This window comes from Aedes aegypti, unplaced genomic scaffold, assembly GCF_002204515.2.
Source record: "Aedes aegypti strain LVP_AGWG unplaced genomic scaffold, AaegL5.0 Primary Assembly AGWG_AaegL5_hic_scaff_1748_PBJ_arrow, whole genome shotgun sequence".
Classification (NCBI taxonomy): domain Eukaryota; kingdom Metazoa; phylum Arthropoda; class Insecta; order Diptera; family Culicidae; genus Aedes; species Aedes aegypti.
Window position 1 is genome coordinate 1 of NW_018735210.1, and position 17,082 is coordinate 17,082.

Sequence of the window (17,082 nt, forward strand, 5' to 3'; positions counted from 1 at the left end):
GGACTCGTGGGGTTTTAAGGGATTGAACTTCTCCATCAAGTTTGAAAAGTCACAAAAACGTCGGAAGTCGATATATCAGTCATCTGAAATGCTTGCTTTGTTCGGAGGATTGTGAGCTGCATTATGTGATCGGGGATATCTATTAATATTAGGTATTGTGGAGTCTAGATATTGAAAACGATTCAAACCATTTTTGAAAGAATTTTATTGGCAAAAAAGATTCAACTACAAAACAATGAAACAATATTAACAAAAATATGTGGGTAACCCAGAACATAAGTATATTTAATTGAGATCACAACGCAGACAAAAGCTTTTGAAAATGTTATCTAGATTTCGCCTTTTAATATTTCTTATGGAAAAAGTCTCTTTTTGAAAGTTAGCGGGGTGTTAGGGGATTATCTTTTCTACTTTTTCCAAGTTACAAAACTCGTTCGATTTATGCCGATATATATTCCATTATACTTTAGGCTTGTTCCGTGAAGTAAAACTGCATTGTAAAGGTTAAGGGGACTATTTTGTTTGTTACTGAATATTACTAAAATGTCTAGCCCTGAAAAAATGGGAATTTTTTTTTTTATTTCTCAGAGGCACCCGAGTTGCGCGAAGAGTGAAACCAAATCTACCTATCGAACTGTCAAACTGTCTACCTATCGAGCAGACCAGCAAAACAAATAGGGGCTATTTTCGAAGACGAAGAAGAACAATCATTCAAAGAAGCAAATGCAAATATATAGGTTATGATCCTGTTGCATTTAAGTATCAAAACCAATTCAAGCCAATTTCAATATCGAGTTAGGGAGAGTTAACTGTATATAGGTTATGATCCTGTTGCATTCAAGTATCAAAAACAATTCAAGACAATTTTACGAAGTATTGACAGTTTCCAGATTAATAACTATGAAAGATCTAGCAGTTAAAAGAAAACGGTTTGCGTTTGCAGGAGTTCCAAGTTCGATAATATTGATGTATTATCTGATTAAGGTTGAGCATAACTTATGAAAATGAATGAAAGCATCAAAGTTATTGATCAAAAAGATTATGTTTTGTTGTTGGCATAATATGGTTTCATTTGCGAAAGTCAAATTCCTTTACAACCCTGTTTTGCAGTTACGTCAAAAATCACACATTTTCATGATTATCTCAGAAATCTGTCATAGGATCCTCAGCATTGTGTTTGGCACGCGACGAGAGAATACAGTACTGACCCGATTTTGTCAGCCAATTTTAGATTTGTCAAAAAATTGGTATCGTCATGCTTTACCACGTACCCTCTTTAAAAGTCCATGTAACCATGTCGAAATTTGAAATTCATCGAGGGGCTGACAAAATCGGGTCCTTACTGTAGTAGGGCTGTCCTTTGTTTAATTATTGACATACTAGAAGTTGCTTGAAAACACCCCATTTTACGGTAGACATTTCATCATCCACTTTCAATGCATTTCAATGAAAGCTTCGAAGCTTGAAAATGTTCGTTCAAAACGATTTTCCCGGTGACCTTCTCAAATTCCCGTCTTTCTCCCGGTTCGGTGATTCGTTTCGTTTCGGGTGCGCGAACACAATTCCAGTGCTTGTAAATATTGATTGCAACCGCATCCAGTGAGCGGGACATTATGGGACATTTCTCATAAGGCACAGTGTGGAACATGATGAAATATTTGTTCGTCCATCGCATTGTGGAACCGAGCGAGGCAAACTAAGAAGTTCCTAACGCAATCCTAATGGAATTTGATGAGGGTGAAATAGGGAGTGGTACGACGAGCGTTCCGTACCTTACACTGAAGTCCGGAGTTGAGATGCATGCACGTGAGATTGGTATGGAAAGATGCACGCACTGGATTTCACCGGCGTGGCATCATAGCGGTTGTTGTTTTCGAACCGAAACCGAAGCACAACAAGTAAGTAACAACAGTAGTGTGCCACCCCGGGAAATGACAGTGCTGACTAGACTAGACTATGTATGTATATATATCGTCCCCTTGATGCTACAACTAGATAACTCGAAATTCGAAATTTTTGACTTCAATATGTCAAAACATTTTTCTTAATTAGATCTGCAAAATATCCACAGGTCTTAAGCGTGTGATTCAAAATACACAAGTTAAAGATTATTTTTCAATCATAATCTCTGCGATTAACCATCACCTTGTTAAACGGTCATACTTTCAAAGTTGCACATCTCAAAATTTTGATTTTCGAGTTATCTAGTTGTAGCATTAAGGGGACGATATATATATTGGCATTTTATGGTGTCTTCCAATCGGAGACGAGAATTTTCTCCCCAAGCCACGCCACCGCCGGACTGCAAAAGCGTGTAGTGCTTGTCCCATTAGATTACCCTTGCTTTTAGTGTGTGTGAACATTTGTCATATCAACTCTTTGATGAGTGTGTTTGGTGGCCCTGAAAAGGGCCGTTTGAAGAGCGAAACTTTGGAATGCGATTTAACCTCCGAAACCGTACAGGGTGCGTCCCTGACGCTTCAGAGCGTAGACAACATCCATAGCGGTAACGGTTTTACGCTTGGCGTGTTCAGTGTAGGTAACGGCATCACGGATGACGTTTTCCAGGAACACCTTCAACACACCACGAGTTTCCTCGTAGATAAGTCCGGAGATACGCTTGACTCCTCCACGACGAGCCAGACGACGGATTGCGGGCTTGGTGATACCCTGGATGTTATCACGCAAAACCTTGCGATGACGCTTGGCGCCTCCTTTTCCGAGTCCTTTGCCTCCCTTGCCACGGCCGGTCATTTTGGATGAATTTGGTTCTGTGTTCGACGACGGTAGTACTGGAACTGATGGCTGCGCCAAACACTAGCGGCCACTTTTATACCCACTCGAGGGTTGATCTTTCCTCTCTTGCTTGTTCTATTCTTCCGTGGCTTCCGATTGGTTGCCTGCATCGATATGAGCATATAAAAGAGGACTGCCTGGTTTTTTGACCCTCATTCTGTTTTCGCCATTCGTTTTGGCAAGACGCGTTCAGTTATCGCTCGTACCGAGAAATCAAACCTCGCTTTCGTGTTGCTGCCTGCAAATTCAGCCATCCCAGCCATGGGAAAAACCACTCCATCTGATGGAGTTCGCCCACTGGCACCAAGCGCCGGCTCCCAAACACCACCGCTGCGGATTCGGTGGAACAAGCCAACAAGAAGCTACTCAGCTCCAACAAATACGCCACTCTGTCTTCCGATGGAGTCCAGAAGAAGGAGAAGTTGCCGCCCTTCTATGTCAAGGGAAACTCGATGAATCTCGTAAGGGATTTTAAATCAGCTCATCGCCAAAGGGCTCCAAGCGGAACTGCGCCTCCTTACGGATGGCGTGAAAATTACGGTCCCATCAACTCCGCACTACAAATCGGTGACCGAGTACCTCGACGTGGTGAAAGCGGAATACTTCACCCACGACATCGCCTCTGAAAAGCCGCTTAAAGTGGTTTTGCGAGGCCTTCCCGACATGGAAACCAGTGAGCTGATGGACACTCTGAAGATTGCTAATCTGCAACTGGTGCAGATATTCAAGATGCGGCGCCACAACCAGGCCGTCAAATACCGCGACCAATTGTACCTGCTCCATCTGGTCAAAGGTTCAACAAACCTAACGGAACTGAAAAGTATCAGAGCTCTGGGCAACGTCGTCGTGCAATGGGAGCGGTACAAACCGGTCCACAGAGAAGTGACTCAATGCGGAAATTGCCTGAATTTCGGGCACGGATCGAAACACTGCCACATGAGAAGCCGTTGCTCCAAGTGTGGTGAAATCATCGGTCGGCCTCCTGTGAAGTGGAAGCTGTTGTTGCCTGCCTGAACTGCGGGCAAAACCACTCCTCGATGAGCCGTACTTGCCCCAAACGGAACGAATTCATCAACATCCGCAAAACGGTGGCCCAAAGGACCCGCCCAAAGCCAAAGAAGGAAATCAACATCATTGGTGAAAATTTCCCGGAGCTATCGCTTCCATCCCAAACCCAACGGCACCCACCACCTCCGGTTTCCCCACCTGGTTTTCGCACATATGCGGAAGCGGCAAACACACCCCCAAGCGACGCACCATACTCCATGGACCAATTGGCGCTCCTGTTTTCCGAATTGGACAAGCAAACAAGGGCATGCCGTACCAACGATCAACAAGTAGCAGTAATGATGCGATTCTATTACCAGCATCGTAGCATTCTCTCTTCGACTGCTTAACTTCAATGCCTCTTCGGTGGCAAATAAACAGGTGGAAATCATTGAATTTCTCCGAACACACGAAATCGACGTCGCTCTCATAACGGAGACGCACCTAAAGCCAAACAAAAACTTCAGCCTACCAGATCATCAAGTCATTCGCGTGGACCGTATCACTGCAAGAAAAGGTGGTGTAGCTATAGCCATCCGACGTAACCTCAAGTTCCGAATGCTTCCGGATTTCCGCCTTAGCATCACCGAAGCTGTGGGCATCGAAATGACCTCCTCCAATGGACCTATCATCCTGATTGCGGCGTACTGTCCTATACAGTGCAAGGACGCAGACGGAACAACAACTCAGCTCAAAAACGACATCCAAATATTAACTCGAAGGCCCAGTAAATTCATCCTCGCCGGTGACCTTAACGCTCGCCACTCAATCTGGGGAAACACCCAGAGCAACAAAAACGGATCCGTGCTAGCCAACGATGCTCAAGCAGGGCATTATACAATTGTACACTCGGAGTCGCCCACGTACTTCTCCCCAGCCGGAGTGGGTTCAACTCTAGATATTATCCTCACCAACATCCCCGACAATGTAACGACACCTCAAGCCCTCACCGAACTGTCATCGGACCACTTGCCGGTAATCTTCGAGGTGAACACTTCAATCACCCTTCGTGAACCCCAGCGAAGAAGGAACTACCATCGCGCCGACTGGCCGCGATTCCAACAACTAGTTGAAGAAAGCCTGGACGACCATCACACGCTAAACACAACTGAGGACATCGATAGAGCGATCCAATCGATTACCGACGCAATCGGAGAGGCCGAGGATAGATTCATCCCAGCGACTACAATATCACGTGAGTTTTTACAACTGGATAGTGTCACTAAAAAATTATTGCGGTTAGGAACAGCATAAGGAGACAATTCCAACGCACTCATAATCTTTCTAAAAAAATACTATGCAAGAAATTGAATAAGATAATAGCTAGTAGAGTCCAACAGATTAGAAATAATAAGTTTAGTAGGGATATTGAAAATTTACCAAACCACTCCAGGCCCTTCTGGCGTTTAACAAAGGTGCTAAAATCAAAACCGACACCTATCCCACCAATAGTTGACGGCAATGTTAAATATATTACACCAATTGAAAAGGCAAATACGATATCACGCCATTTCATGGCATCTCATAGACTAGGTCAAGGCATCGCTAGCCCGATGGAAGAGGCAGTAAGGGACAGTAAGACTCGCTTAACTGAAACACCAAATAATTTCCCAGCCAACCGAAAGGTTACAACAGAAGAACTAAAGTCCGCCATTAGATTCTCCCGTAACATGAAAGCCCCTGGCTTTGATGGTCTATTCAATATTGTCCTCAAGCATTTGGGTCCCAACGCGCACTCCCTCATTGTGGAAATATTCAATAGCTGCCTGGAGCTCAGCTACTTTCCGTCCGCTTGGAAGCTGTCCAAAGTTGTGCCGATCCACAAACCAGGGAAAGACCCCACACTCGCATCGAGCTACCGCCCAATCAGCTTGCTTTCGTCATTAAGTAAGTTGTTTGAAAAGTGTATCTATAGCAGGCTCCTTGAGCATGCAGAAGACAACAATATTCTCCTCGAAGAACAATTCGGGTTCAGACGGGGGCGTTCTACGATCCACCAACTCCAACGAGTCACCAACCTTGTGAGGCGGAACAAAGCGGTATCCAAGTCGACGGCGATGGCTTTTTTGGATATTGAAAAGGCGTTCGATAACGTGTGGCACGATGCCCTCACACACAAACTCCTCCGCTACAACTTTCCCACCTACCTGGTAAAGATTATAGCAAACTACCTCAGCGAAAGAACGTCGCAAGTGTGCATAGGAAGCTCCTCTTCGCTACCATACATTGTAAATGCAGGGGTCCCCCAAGGTAGTATCTTGGGGCCAATACTGTACAATCTCTTCACGTCGGATATCCCCGCCCTCCCAGGAAATGGCACTCTCTCACTTTTCGCAGACGACTCTGCGATAAGCTACGAGGGACGAGTCATAAGAGCACTGGTGCCAAAGCTCCAAAAAGGCATCGACGAATACACCACGTATCTCAAAACGTGGAAAATTTGCGTAAACGGAGCAAAAACCCAAACCATCATTTTCCCTCACAAAAATAGTTACCGGATGGTACCAGCAACAAACATCCAAGTGGAAGGAGCAGAAATACACTGGTCTGACGCTGTAAGCTACCTAGGCCTCATCATGGATAGCAAAATGCTTTTCCGCCAACACATCGATGAAAGAGTTACCAAAAGCACAATACTGCTCAAACGCCTCTACCCAATCATCAACCGTCGCTCGAAGGCCTCCCTAACAAACAAACTTGCGGTCTACAAGATGATCATATCCCCAATGCTGGAACATGCCTCGTCAATCTGGAGGGGGTGCGCAAGGACCCACTTGCAGAAATTGCAAGTCGTCCAAAACAATTTCTTGAGGATGATACTCAACCGCCCAAGGCGCACGCGAACAGCAGAACTTCATCGGCTAGCAAATATCGAACCTCTTACTGTAAGAATAAACACACAGGCTGAAAAAATCCAAACCAGGGCACTTGAATCTGAATCAGCAACAATTAGAAACATATATGCCTGAAAATTGCAACTAATTCCAAAACGGGATGACAATAGTTTATAGGATTAGGTTAAGTTAAATTGTAAGGAAAAAAAAAAAAAACTTTTTTAGGAATTAACCAAGTGGTTTAACTGTAAACTCGCGGAAAGCTATGTAAATTAAACTGAAATTATTCAAAACAGACGAAACTAAGCAGAAAAACTTGTAAAGTTGAAACTCTTACATTGTAAAATTACTGTACCAACAAACAAAAACTAGAAATAAAAACAATTGTAATAATAATAATTTTTGACCCTCATTCTGTCGCTGCGTTTCAACTGATCCGTTTGGATTGAAAGCAAATTAATCATCATCTAACACAATGGCCCGTACCAAGCAGACTGCTCGTAAGTCTACTGGAGGAAAAGCTCCTCGCAAGCAGCTGGCTACCAAAGCCGCTCGCAAGAGCGCCCCAGCCACCGGAGGTGTCAAGAAGCCTCACCGTTATCGGCCAGGAACCGTTGCTCTGCGTGAAATCCGTCGCTACCAAAAGTCGACTGAGCTGCTGATCCGCAAGCTGCCATTCCAGCGTCTGGTTCGTGAGATCGCCCAGGACTTCAAGACCGATCTGCGCTTCCAGAGCTCGGCTGTCATGGCCCTGCAGGAAGCGAGCGAGGCCTATCTGGTCGGTCTTTTCGAAGATACCAACCTTTGCGCCATCCACGCCAAGCGTGTCACCATTATGCCCAAGGACATCCAGCTGGCTCGCCGTATCCGTGGAGAACGCGCTTAAATTCGGTCTGCATTATAGTTGCCATTCTCAACAAAACGGCCCTTTTCAGGGCCACTAGAGCATTCCCTAAAAGAGTTGTGTGAGCAATTTTCCCTTCAGTGTACCTAAAACTGTTTGTTCCCCTGGGGGAACTACTTCCTAAAGCCCCTTGACCACCGAACGATCATACTCTCAACACTGATGAGGGGAGGTACGTCAACCAACCGACAACTCGAGTTGTCCCTTCATGCTTCGCTTTGCACACACTTTTGAATGTGCATCTCCAGCGCGGACTTCATTCTCTGGTACCGGCCGTATGTTTCCCCTTCTTCTTATGCTCTTTTCCGGATTCAGAAGCTTTCCCAGCTCGCCTCCCCTTGTTGCTACAAACTAGACAACTCGAACATCCAACATTGAAAGTTTGACCGTATGATTGAAACGTAATCTTTGGCTTGTTTACTTTGAATCACACCCCTATGATAGTTATAATTGTGGGGTTTGGAAATTGATTGATTCCCTCAATATTAGGAGCTCCTGATATAGCCTTTCCTCGAATAAATAATATAAGTTTTTAAATACTACCTGCTTCATCAACTCTTCTACTGTCAAGCAGTAGATAGTAGAAAATGGGGCAGGAACTGGATGAACAGTTTACCCTCCTCTCTCTTCAGGAACAGCTCACGCAGGGCTGGCTGTTTCAATGTTTTATGTTTCTGTTTCGGCAAATTGAACTCCAAAAATCGAAAGTTCGAGGTATCCCGAACAGAACATTTAAGAAGCCCAAACGTTTCCCCCCGCGGAATCTAGGAATTGATTCAGAAATGGTCATAATATGGCCGATATCTCTTCATCGATCCTCTCTGTGGCTAAATTAGATAAATCTGCAATATTTCAACAACAACTCTCTAGCGGTGGACTGGATATTGTCGTCCTGAAAAGGACGGTTTTTGGTTTGATGCACGCAGTGTAGTAACTTATGCCTTCTTCTCGGTTTTCTTCGGCAGCAAGACAGCCTGAATGTTGGGCAGAACACCACCTTGGGCGATGGTAACACCGGACAGCAGCTTGTTCAATTCTTCGTCGTTGCGGATGGCCAACTGCAGATGACGGGAATGATTCTGGTCTTCTTGTTGTCACGGGCAGCGTTTTCCTGCCAATTCGAGCACTTCAGCGGCCAGATATTCCATAACGGCAGCCAAGTAGACTGGAGCGCCGGCACCGACACGCTCGCATAGTTTGCCCTTCCGGAGCAGACGGTGAATACGACCGACTGGGAACTGCAATCCAGCGCGGTTGGAACGGGACTTTGCCTTTCCCTTAACTTTGCCTCCTTTGCCGCGGCCAGACATTTTGTGGTTGAGTTTGAGTGGACTTGAGAAACAAACGTTCACGAAGCGTACGTAAGCGGTACTGATGGTGATTTCACCGGATGAAGGGTACTTTTATACATGCGTAGCCCTGCGCTGCACTCATACTAGGATGGTACGAACGAAATGGATGAGAGTAGCAAACGAAGCGAAGGGGCGGAACAGCGCTCACCATTCTACGGGTATAAAAGAGAACCGACTGGTTCGGTCGGGCATCAGTTTCAGTTTTTCGTTTGGAATCTAAAACAACGTTAGCAGCACGATGGCACCGAAAACCAGCGGAAAAGCCGCGAAGAAATCCCGGCAAGGCCCAGAAGAACATTGTCAAGGGCGATAAGAAGAAGAAGAAGCAGCGCAGGAAGGAAAGCTACGCCATCTACATCTACAAGGTGTTGAAGCAAGTTCACCCCGACACTGGCGTTTCGTCCGAAAAGCCATGAGCATCATGAACAGCTTCGTCAACGACATCTTTGAGCGTATTGCCGCCGAAGCCTCCCGCCTGGCCCACTACAACAAGCGTTCGACGATCACATCCCGCGAAATCCAAACCGCCGTCCGGCTTCTGCTCCCGGGAGAGTTGGCCCAAGCACGCCGTTTCGGAAGGCACCAAGGCCGTCACCAAATACACCAGCTCCAAGTAAATGACGACCGACACTGCGTTCAATCACACCAAACCAAAAGGCCCTTTTCAGGGCCACTATTTCAATCCCGAAAAAAGAGTTGATTTTGAAAATCTGACACTAGACTGTTTTATCACACTATTGAACCGACTGAGGTAGTGCCACGGCGGTGACTTCATACGTGACAACACCCCCCTCTCTTATCAGTTTGAATTTATTCAATTCATTTTATTTATTCGATGTTATCAGTTTCAGTATTGATTAATTATAACGATTACAGTTGCAGAGATTTGGATCCCCATTCAGCTGCGTAATAAATAATAGGAATTTAATTGTTAAGCAGTATAGGGAAAAATCTGTTCACAAAAAAAACCCTAGATCTAAGTTTTTCCATCAGTTTGAATTTAAAAACAAGAAGATCCACTTCGTACGTTCAACATTTCTGCTGATTGCAAAAAAAAAAATGTTGTGCCAGCCATGTTGTACCTTAACCACACTTCATTCACTAGCAGAACGTTTTAAAGTTCAATATTTATGCTGATTGCCATGTTGCACCTTAACAACTTCATTTTTGCTATCGGTTGTGCTGCATGTTAGTAGTTTAGACAATTTGACATCATAGGACTAGCTAGCTAGGCAGGCATGATGACAAGTTTCTTCTCAACGTATTGGAAAGAAGCTCATTATGTTTTCTAGCGTCCCATTACAAACGATCTCGTAAGAGCATCCCAGCAGTTCAGGCTATCATAATAACGTTTATCGAACAACAGTTCGTCCCCTTGATGCTACAACTAGATAACTCGAAATTTGAAATTTTTGACTTCAATATGTCAAAACATTTTTCTTAATTAGATCTGCAAAATATCCACAGGTCTTAAGCGTGTGATTCAAAATACACAAGTTAAAGATTATTTTTCAATCATAATCTCTGCGATTAACCATCACCTTGTTAAACGGTCATACTTTCAAAGTTGCACATCTCAAAATTTTGATTTTCGAGTTATCTAGTTGTAGCATTAAGGGGACGAGTTGATGCAAATGTTATCGATCGGATAAGCTCGATAATGCCATCAATCAGTTCCCATTGATGGGGCCCATTCACATAGCTCATGGGTGGGTGGTGTGTCTTCGAGATGTAACGGGTCAAACGAAACAATGGGTGGTGGGCGCGTTGCAAATGGTCATTGTTGGCGTTATGAAATTTGCGAATGATGGTGACATGACACGTTGTGTGGTTGCCATTCGGCTTCCTGGCTCGGTGTTGCTCAGTACTAGCACGGACAGACACGTTGAACAGCCCCTGAGGGCACTGTACACAAAAATATATCTCGATCGGGGAGTGTAGGGTGCAGTTTCTACACCGGGAACACGTGCCGTGGGGCATGTTAGGGACTTCCGAGGAACAATTTGTCGCGAATTCAGCGCGACATGTCCGGTACTACTGCCGCCAGAAGAGATTGTATGGAATGTTCATTCGATGCAACTGCAGCTAGCAAAACCGATGCCTATTCGGGCAGATTTCGCACTAGCTCATTTGCAGATTCCACCGCAGGGAGGGTGCTTGCTTTGCTTGCTTGCTTCTTGAAGTAAAACATTCTCAGATAAACTAGATCCATAGTAGCACGTGCACTGTCCTTTTCCAATGCAGTTGCCGCCGATGGCTGAGGCAAATGCCAGCAATTTGCACACATTCGACCAACCAACAGTGCACAGGTGGAAGGTGATTAGTGTTTGGTGACATTGTTTTCCGGACAAAATGGCACAAACTCGTGTGACTGACGTCATAGTCGAGCCCAAGTTTTCGGTATGTTTTGATGAAAAACATCAAATTAACATTGTTCAAAGTTTACTAAAACCAAACGCGTAACATCGCTCGTCGGCACTGGGAATGACTTTGTTTGAGGCTCATTAGGGGCCATTAGACACCGGCATACTGGCTATACCCGCATGTCACCGCAAAGAGCAACCATTCATGTTGCCAAATTCACCACCGCCGTGCAGGGTGGTATTGTTTCAATAGTTACTATTGATTGTTTTATCGAGCAAAGCCACACCATATGGCGCACGGGTGCTGTAAAGACATGTCTCAGCGGTGCTTCTCGCGAAACCGGCCCGATGTGGCGATGACGGGCTGCTAGCGAGACTCATGCACTCACCAAACGGACATACTAGACAGGCAATACTTAGTGCGATTACCGGAAAAATGCGTTTTAAAAAGGTGTTACCAAAATATGTACAATATTTCGCGAACAGTCATCCAGTGGACGACCATGTCTGCATCCCTAACACAGACGACGAAATCGAACACCGCACTGTTGCCAGAATTTCCGTCATTCATTCGTTTACTATCGCCATCGTGTGAGTGTTACTCTAGCTACCTATCGAGATGTCTGAAGTTGCCACTGAAGCCGCTGCCGCAGCCCCGGCTGCCTCGCCAGCCAAGACCAAGAAGCCAAGGGCCCCCAAGGGACAGGGCAAGCCGAAGAAGCCGTCGACCCACCCCCCAGTCAACGACATGGTTGTTGCTGCCATCAAAACCTTGAAGGAACGCAACGGATCGTCCCTGCAGGCCATCAAGAAGTACATCGCCGCCAACTACAAATGCGATGTCGCCAAGCTTGCCCCATTCCTCAAGAAGGCCTTGAAGAATGGCGTCGAGAAGGGCAAGTTCGTCCAAACCAAGGGCACCGGCGCTTCCGGTTCGTTCAAGCTGAAGGCTGAAGCTAAGAAGGCCGCCAGTGAGAAGAAACCGAAGAAGGCCGGCGAGAAGAAGGCCAAGAAGGCTACCGGAGAGAAGAAGAAGGCCACCAAGAAACCAGCTGGGGAGAAGAAGGCCAAGAAGCCAGCCGGCGAGAAGAAAGCCAAGAAGCCGGCTGCAGCCAAGAAAGCCAAAGCTGCTGGTGCCAAGGCTGCCAAAAAGGCCGGTGGTGTGAAGAAGGCTGCTGCTCCGAAGCAGAAGGCCACCAAACCTTCCAAGACCGCCGCCAAGAAGCCCAAGACCCCAAAACCGAAGAAGGCTGCCCCAGCCAAGAAAGCTGCCGCGAAGAAGACCGCTGCCAAGAAGTAAATTTGGGACAGCAACCGTACTGTTGTAAAACAGTATCTAACATCCAATCAGTCCTTTTCAGGACTACCATCCAAGTTTAGAACAAAGAGTTGCACAGTCAATGATATTCCATTCCTCTCACAGAGGGAAATAAATCCCCCCGAAAAGTTACGTGCACTTTGCCACTGAATGGCGAATTCTTCCCGAACCCTTTCGCAAATCAATAAAATTGGCCAATCATGCAGCACTGGCTGGCACTCACTGTAGCGGTGCATCCGTACCCAAAGCAAACCTCCACTAGAGGAACAGCTTTTGATACACTCGAATGATTCAAGGATTTGAAGACGTCTGTCGACTTAAAGGCTCCCCCAGATCTAAGCGACTTTTTACGGCGACAGCGACAAAAAAAAAAAAAAAAAAAAAAACGTCGCGATTTCGCTGATGCACTGTTTGATAAGCCACAGCGACGCGATTTCGCAGCGATTCGCGTCGTGTCAGTCAAGATGGTTCCATAGAAGAGTGCTTGCAGCGACACGACAACGAAATCGTGTCGCTGTCGCCGTAAAACGTCGCGTAGTTTTGGGGGAGCCTTATTTAAATCGGGTTGAGATTCGTAGCGTTGCCTTGTGAAACCAAAACATGTTTTCGCGGCAACCTGGAATCGAACCAAGGACCTTGCGATCGATAGGCCCGTGCGTTTTCAATACACTCAGGCAAATGGACTATCGAAATACATTGGATGCACTTATGAAAATTCGCCACAATAAATCGGGTTGAAATTCATAGCTTTGCCTTATGAAAGCCAAACATTGGCAACAAAAAAATGTTTCTCGCAGCAACCTGGAATCGAACCAAGGACCTTGCGATCGTTAGGTCTGTGCGTACACCACGCGCCTACCGACGCCTGGATGTGAGTTGATGCTAAAACGAAACATAAAGCGTTCGTATGTCAAAATGCAAAATGTATGCATTTCGATAGTCTAGTTCACAGGTCCGTACGTACCGGACCTACTGGGCAGGCTGAGTATCGACATCCCAAGTAGAGCGGTCAAGTACAGTTTGCTGCTAATTACCAAAGTAATCTTGACAGCTGATCCAGTATGAGCGAACTGCCACTATTTTCCTTGCGGAATAATCAAATTACTCTTGTGGATGTTGCAAATTAAATTAATTGGCAGTAAAATATACTAAGCCCAGGGATTGGCTTCTGAAAATCTCAATCTTTCGGGGCCAATGGGTCGACCTTGCTCAGTATGTTTGATTTTCGTAATCCAATGCTGTTCCACTATTCCAAAGATGAGAGCAAATTAATACAGTTTGTGCTTGCCGCACAATTTCGTAGGTACCGAAGCAAGATTCAGAATCAGTCATCATCGTGCCTTTCGATTGATTCTGAACTGCACATAACGGGACTTCGATCGCCAACTTCCAGAGGAATAATTTCCCCACTGCGTGTAACTGATTTTAAGCGTGATTGGCGAATCGAACGCCTCACATCCCCATCGCAGTTTGGGTACGAGAGAAAGAGAGTGAGCACCGCCGCCATTTGCTTGCGTGCACCGAGAAAAATTTGCGGCTCGAAAATTTGGCCCTGAGCTCCTGACACTCAAATTGAAACCGGTAAATTACTTCCGCCGCTGTTACTACACGTGGAGCATTTCCGTTGGAGTGAACGCGTCTTCATTATCAAAATTTTTTGTGCTCATTCTTTTGATTTATTTCGCACATGGGGTTTTGCGAATGCCTCTTCTTCTTCTCATTTTTCTTGGCCGGCTTCTCACTTTATTTTTTATGTGACCATTTTGCTCACATGGCTTGTTGGGACCGACTTTACCACTACACTAAGGAAGGCCTTAACTGCTATTTATCAACATTATGCTCTTCAAGTGCGTCTTACTGCCGAGTTTCAGATAATTTGGCCGACAAAAACTCCAGATGCCAAAATAAATCAGTGTTTCATTAAATTGATGTTTCTCTAAAGTAATTAAATCTAGGGTGAATTAAAAAAATAAAACAAACCCACACATGTAGCAGCATCTACCTTACCTATTCAATTTGTAATCGATTAGTTAACTAATGAGAGATTAGAAACTCTTAAAATGCTGTTCCCAAGGAAATCTGGATTTATTGTGGTATGGATATTCAACAACTTAGGATTTTTTTTTTTTTTTTGTATCCAATATGTTTGAGTGCAAAAACTTTCGGCAAGATTATTTTAGGCTAGTAAACTTTTCTTTCAAACTCTTGAGTCGAAAAGTTAGAGCCAAGCTCAAAAAATCAAACAAACATTGTACTACATTGCTAATTATTGAGAAAAGTGAAACCTTTTTAAGAAGTTAGTACCGTAAAATGGGGTGTTAAGGACTCGTGGGGTTTTAAGGGATTGAACTTCTCCATCAAGTTTGAAAAGTCACAAAAACGTCGGAAGTCGATATATCAGTCATCTGAAATGCTTGCTTTGTTCGGAGGATTGTGAGCTGCATTATGTGATCGGGGATATCTATTAATATTAGGTATTGTGGAGTCTAGATATTGAAAACGATTCAAACCATTTTTGAAAGAATTTTATTGGCAAAAAAGATTCAACTACAAAACAATGAAACAATATTAACAAAAATATGTGGGTAACCCAGAACATAAGTATATTTAATTGAGATCACAACGCAGACAAAAGCTTTTGAAAATGTTATCTAGATTTCGCCTTTTAATATTTCTTATGGAAAAAGTCTCTTTTTGAAAGTTAGCGGGGTGTTAGGGGATTATCTTTTCTACTTTTTCCAAGTTACAAAACTCGTTCGATTTATGCCGATATATATTCCATTATACTTTAGGCTTGTTCCGTGAAGTAAAACTGCATTGTAAAGGTTAAGGGGACTATTTTGTTTGTTACTGAATATTACTAAAATGTCTAGCCCTGAAAAAATGGGAATTTTTTTTTTTATTTCTCAGAGGCACCCGAGTTGCGCGAAGAGTGAAACCAAATCTACCTATCGAACTGTCAAACTGTCTACCTATCGAGCAGACCAGCAAAACAAATAGGGGCTATTTTCGAAGACGAAGAAGAACAATCATTCAAAGAAGCAAATGCAAATATATAGGTTATGATCCTGTTGCATTTAAGTATCAAAACCAATTCAAGCCAATTTCAATATCGAGTTAGGGAGAGTTAACTGTATATAGGTTATGATCCTGTTGCATTCAAGTATCAAAAACAATTCAAGACAATTTTACGAAGTATTGACAGTTTCCAGATTAATAACTATGAAAGATCTAGCAGTTAAAAGAAAACGGTTTGCGTTTGCAGGAGTTCCAAGTTCGATAATATTGATGTATTATCTGATTAAGGTTGAGCATAACTTATGAAAATGAATGAAAGCATCAAAGTTATTGATCAAAAAGATTATGTTTTGTTGTTGGCATAATATGGTTTCATTTGCGAAAGTCAAATTCCTTTACAACCCTGTTTTGCAGTTACGTCAAAAATCACACATTTTCATGATTATCTCAGAAATCTGTCATAGGATCCTCAGCATTGTGTTTGGCACGCGACGAGAGAATACAGTACTGACCCGATTTTGTCAGCCAATTTTAGATTTGTCAAAAAATTGGTATCGTCATGCTTTACCACGTACCCTCTTTAAAAGTCCATGTAACCATGTCGAAATTTGAAATTCATCGAGGGGCTGACAAAATCGGGTCCTTACTGTAGTAGGGCTGTCCTTTGTTTAATTATTGACATACTAGAAGTTGCTTGAAAACACCCCATTTTACGGTAGACATTTCATCATCCACTTTCAATGCATTTCAATGAAAGCTTCGAAGCTTGAAAATGTTCGTTCAAAACGATTTTCCCGGTGACCTTCTCAAATTCCCGTCTTTCTCCCGGTTCGGTGATTCGTTTCGTTTCGGGTGCGCGAACACAATTCCAGTGCTTGTAAATATTGATTGCAACCGCATCCAGTGAGCGGGACATTATGGGACATTTCTCATAAGGCACAGTGTGGAACATGATGAAATATTTGTTCGTCCATCGCATTGTGGAACCGAGCGAGGCAAACTAAGAAGTTCCTAACGCAATCCTAATGGAATTTGATGAGGGTGAAATAGGGAGTGGTACGACGAGCGTTCCGTACCTTACACTGAAGTCCGGAGTTGAGATGCATGCACGTGAGATTGGTATGGAAAGATGCACGCACTGGATTTCACCGGCGTGGCATCATAGCGGTTGTTGTTTTCGAACCGAAACCGAAGCACAACAAGTAAGTAACAACAGTAGTGTGCCACCCCGGGAAATGACAGTGCTGACTAGACTAGACTATGTATGTATATATATCGTCCCCTTGATGCTACAACTAGATAACTCGAAATTCGAAATTTTTGACTTCAATATGTCAAAACATTTTTCTTAATTAGATCTGCAAAATATCCACAGGTCTTAAGCGTGTGATTCAAAATACACAAGTTAAAGATTATTTTTCAATCATAATCTCTGCGATTAACCATCACC

General features: G+C 44.2%; 4 protein-coding genes across 4 annotated transcripts; 2 read left to right on the forward strand and 2 right to left on the reverse strand.

Annotated features, from left to right (window-relative positions):
- Positions 1-2,400: 2,400 nt before the first annotated feature.
- On the reverse strand, positions 2,401-2,842 carry LOC110680699 (histone H4). The gene has a single exon (XM_021856490.1). The coding sequence runs from the start codon at positions 2,752-2,754 to the stop codon at positions 2,443-2,445; it is 312 nt and encodes a 103-aa protein (XP_021712182.1). The 5' UTR covers positions 2,755-2,842; the 3' UTR covers positions 2,401-2,442.
- Positions 2,843-7,062: 4,220 nt separating this feature from the next.
- Positions 7,063-7,618, forward strand: LOC110680694 (histone H3). The gene has a single exon (XM_021856484.1). It carries the CDS (start codon positions 7,153-7,155, stop codon positions 7,561-7,563), a length of 411 nt encoding a protein of 136 aa, XP_021712176.1. The 5' UTR covers positions 7,063-7,152; the 3' UTR covers positions 7,564-7,618.
- Positions 7,619-8,516: 898 nt separating this feature from the next.
- LOC110680700 (histone H2A-like) lies at positions 8,517-8,891 on the reverse strand. The gene is made up of 2 exons (XM_021856491.1): positions 8,709-8,891; positions 8,517-8,639 (listed from the first exon to the last, which is right to left on the reverse strand). The coding sequence occupies exons 1-2, from the start codon at positions 8,889-8,891 to the stop codon at positions 8,517-8,519; spliced, it is 306 nt and encodes a 101-aa protein (XP_021712183.1).
- Positions 8,892-11,762: 2,871 nt separating this feature from the next.
- Positions 11,763-12,744, forward strand: LOC110680693 (histone H1-like). The gene has a single exon (XM_021856483.1). The coding sequence runs from the start codon at positions 11,916-11,918 to the stop codon at positions 12,594-12,596; it is 681 nt and encodes a 226-aa protein (XP_021712175.1). The 5' UTR covers positions 11,763-11,915; the 3' UTR covers positions 12,597-12,744.
- The last annotated feature ends 4,338 nt before the right edge of the window (positions 12,745-17,082 follow it).

What these genes read in the sequence shown, in the direction of transcription:
- LOC110680699 (XM_021856490.1), bottom strand. Translation starts at nt 2,754, where the DNA reads ATGACCGGCCGTGGCAAGGGAGGCAAAGGACTCGGAAAAGGAGGCGCC.
- LOC110680694 (XM_021856484.1), top strand. Translation starts at nt 7,153, where the DNA reads ATGGCCCGTACCAAGCAGACTGCTCGTAAGTCTACTGGAGGAAAAGCT.
- LOC110680700 (XM_021856491.1), bottom strand. Translation starts at nt 8,891, where the DNA reads ATGTCTGGCCGCGGCAAAGGAGGCAAAGTTAAGGGAAAGGCAAAGTCC. An exon ending in TGGAATATCTGGCCGCTGAA is followed by an intron (nt 8,640 to 8,708) that starts GTGCTCGAATTG and finishes CGTCATCTGCAG; the next exon opens with TTGGCCATCCGCAACGACGA.
- LOC110680693 (XM_021856483.1), top strand. Translation starts at nt 11,916, where the DNA reads ATGTCTGAAGTTGCCACTGAAGCCGCTGCCGCAGCCCCGGCTGCCTCG.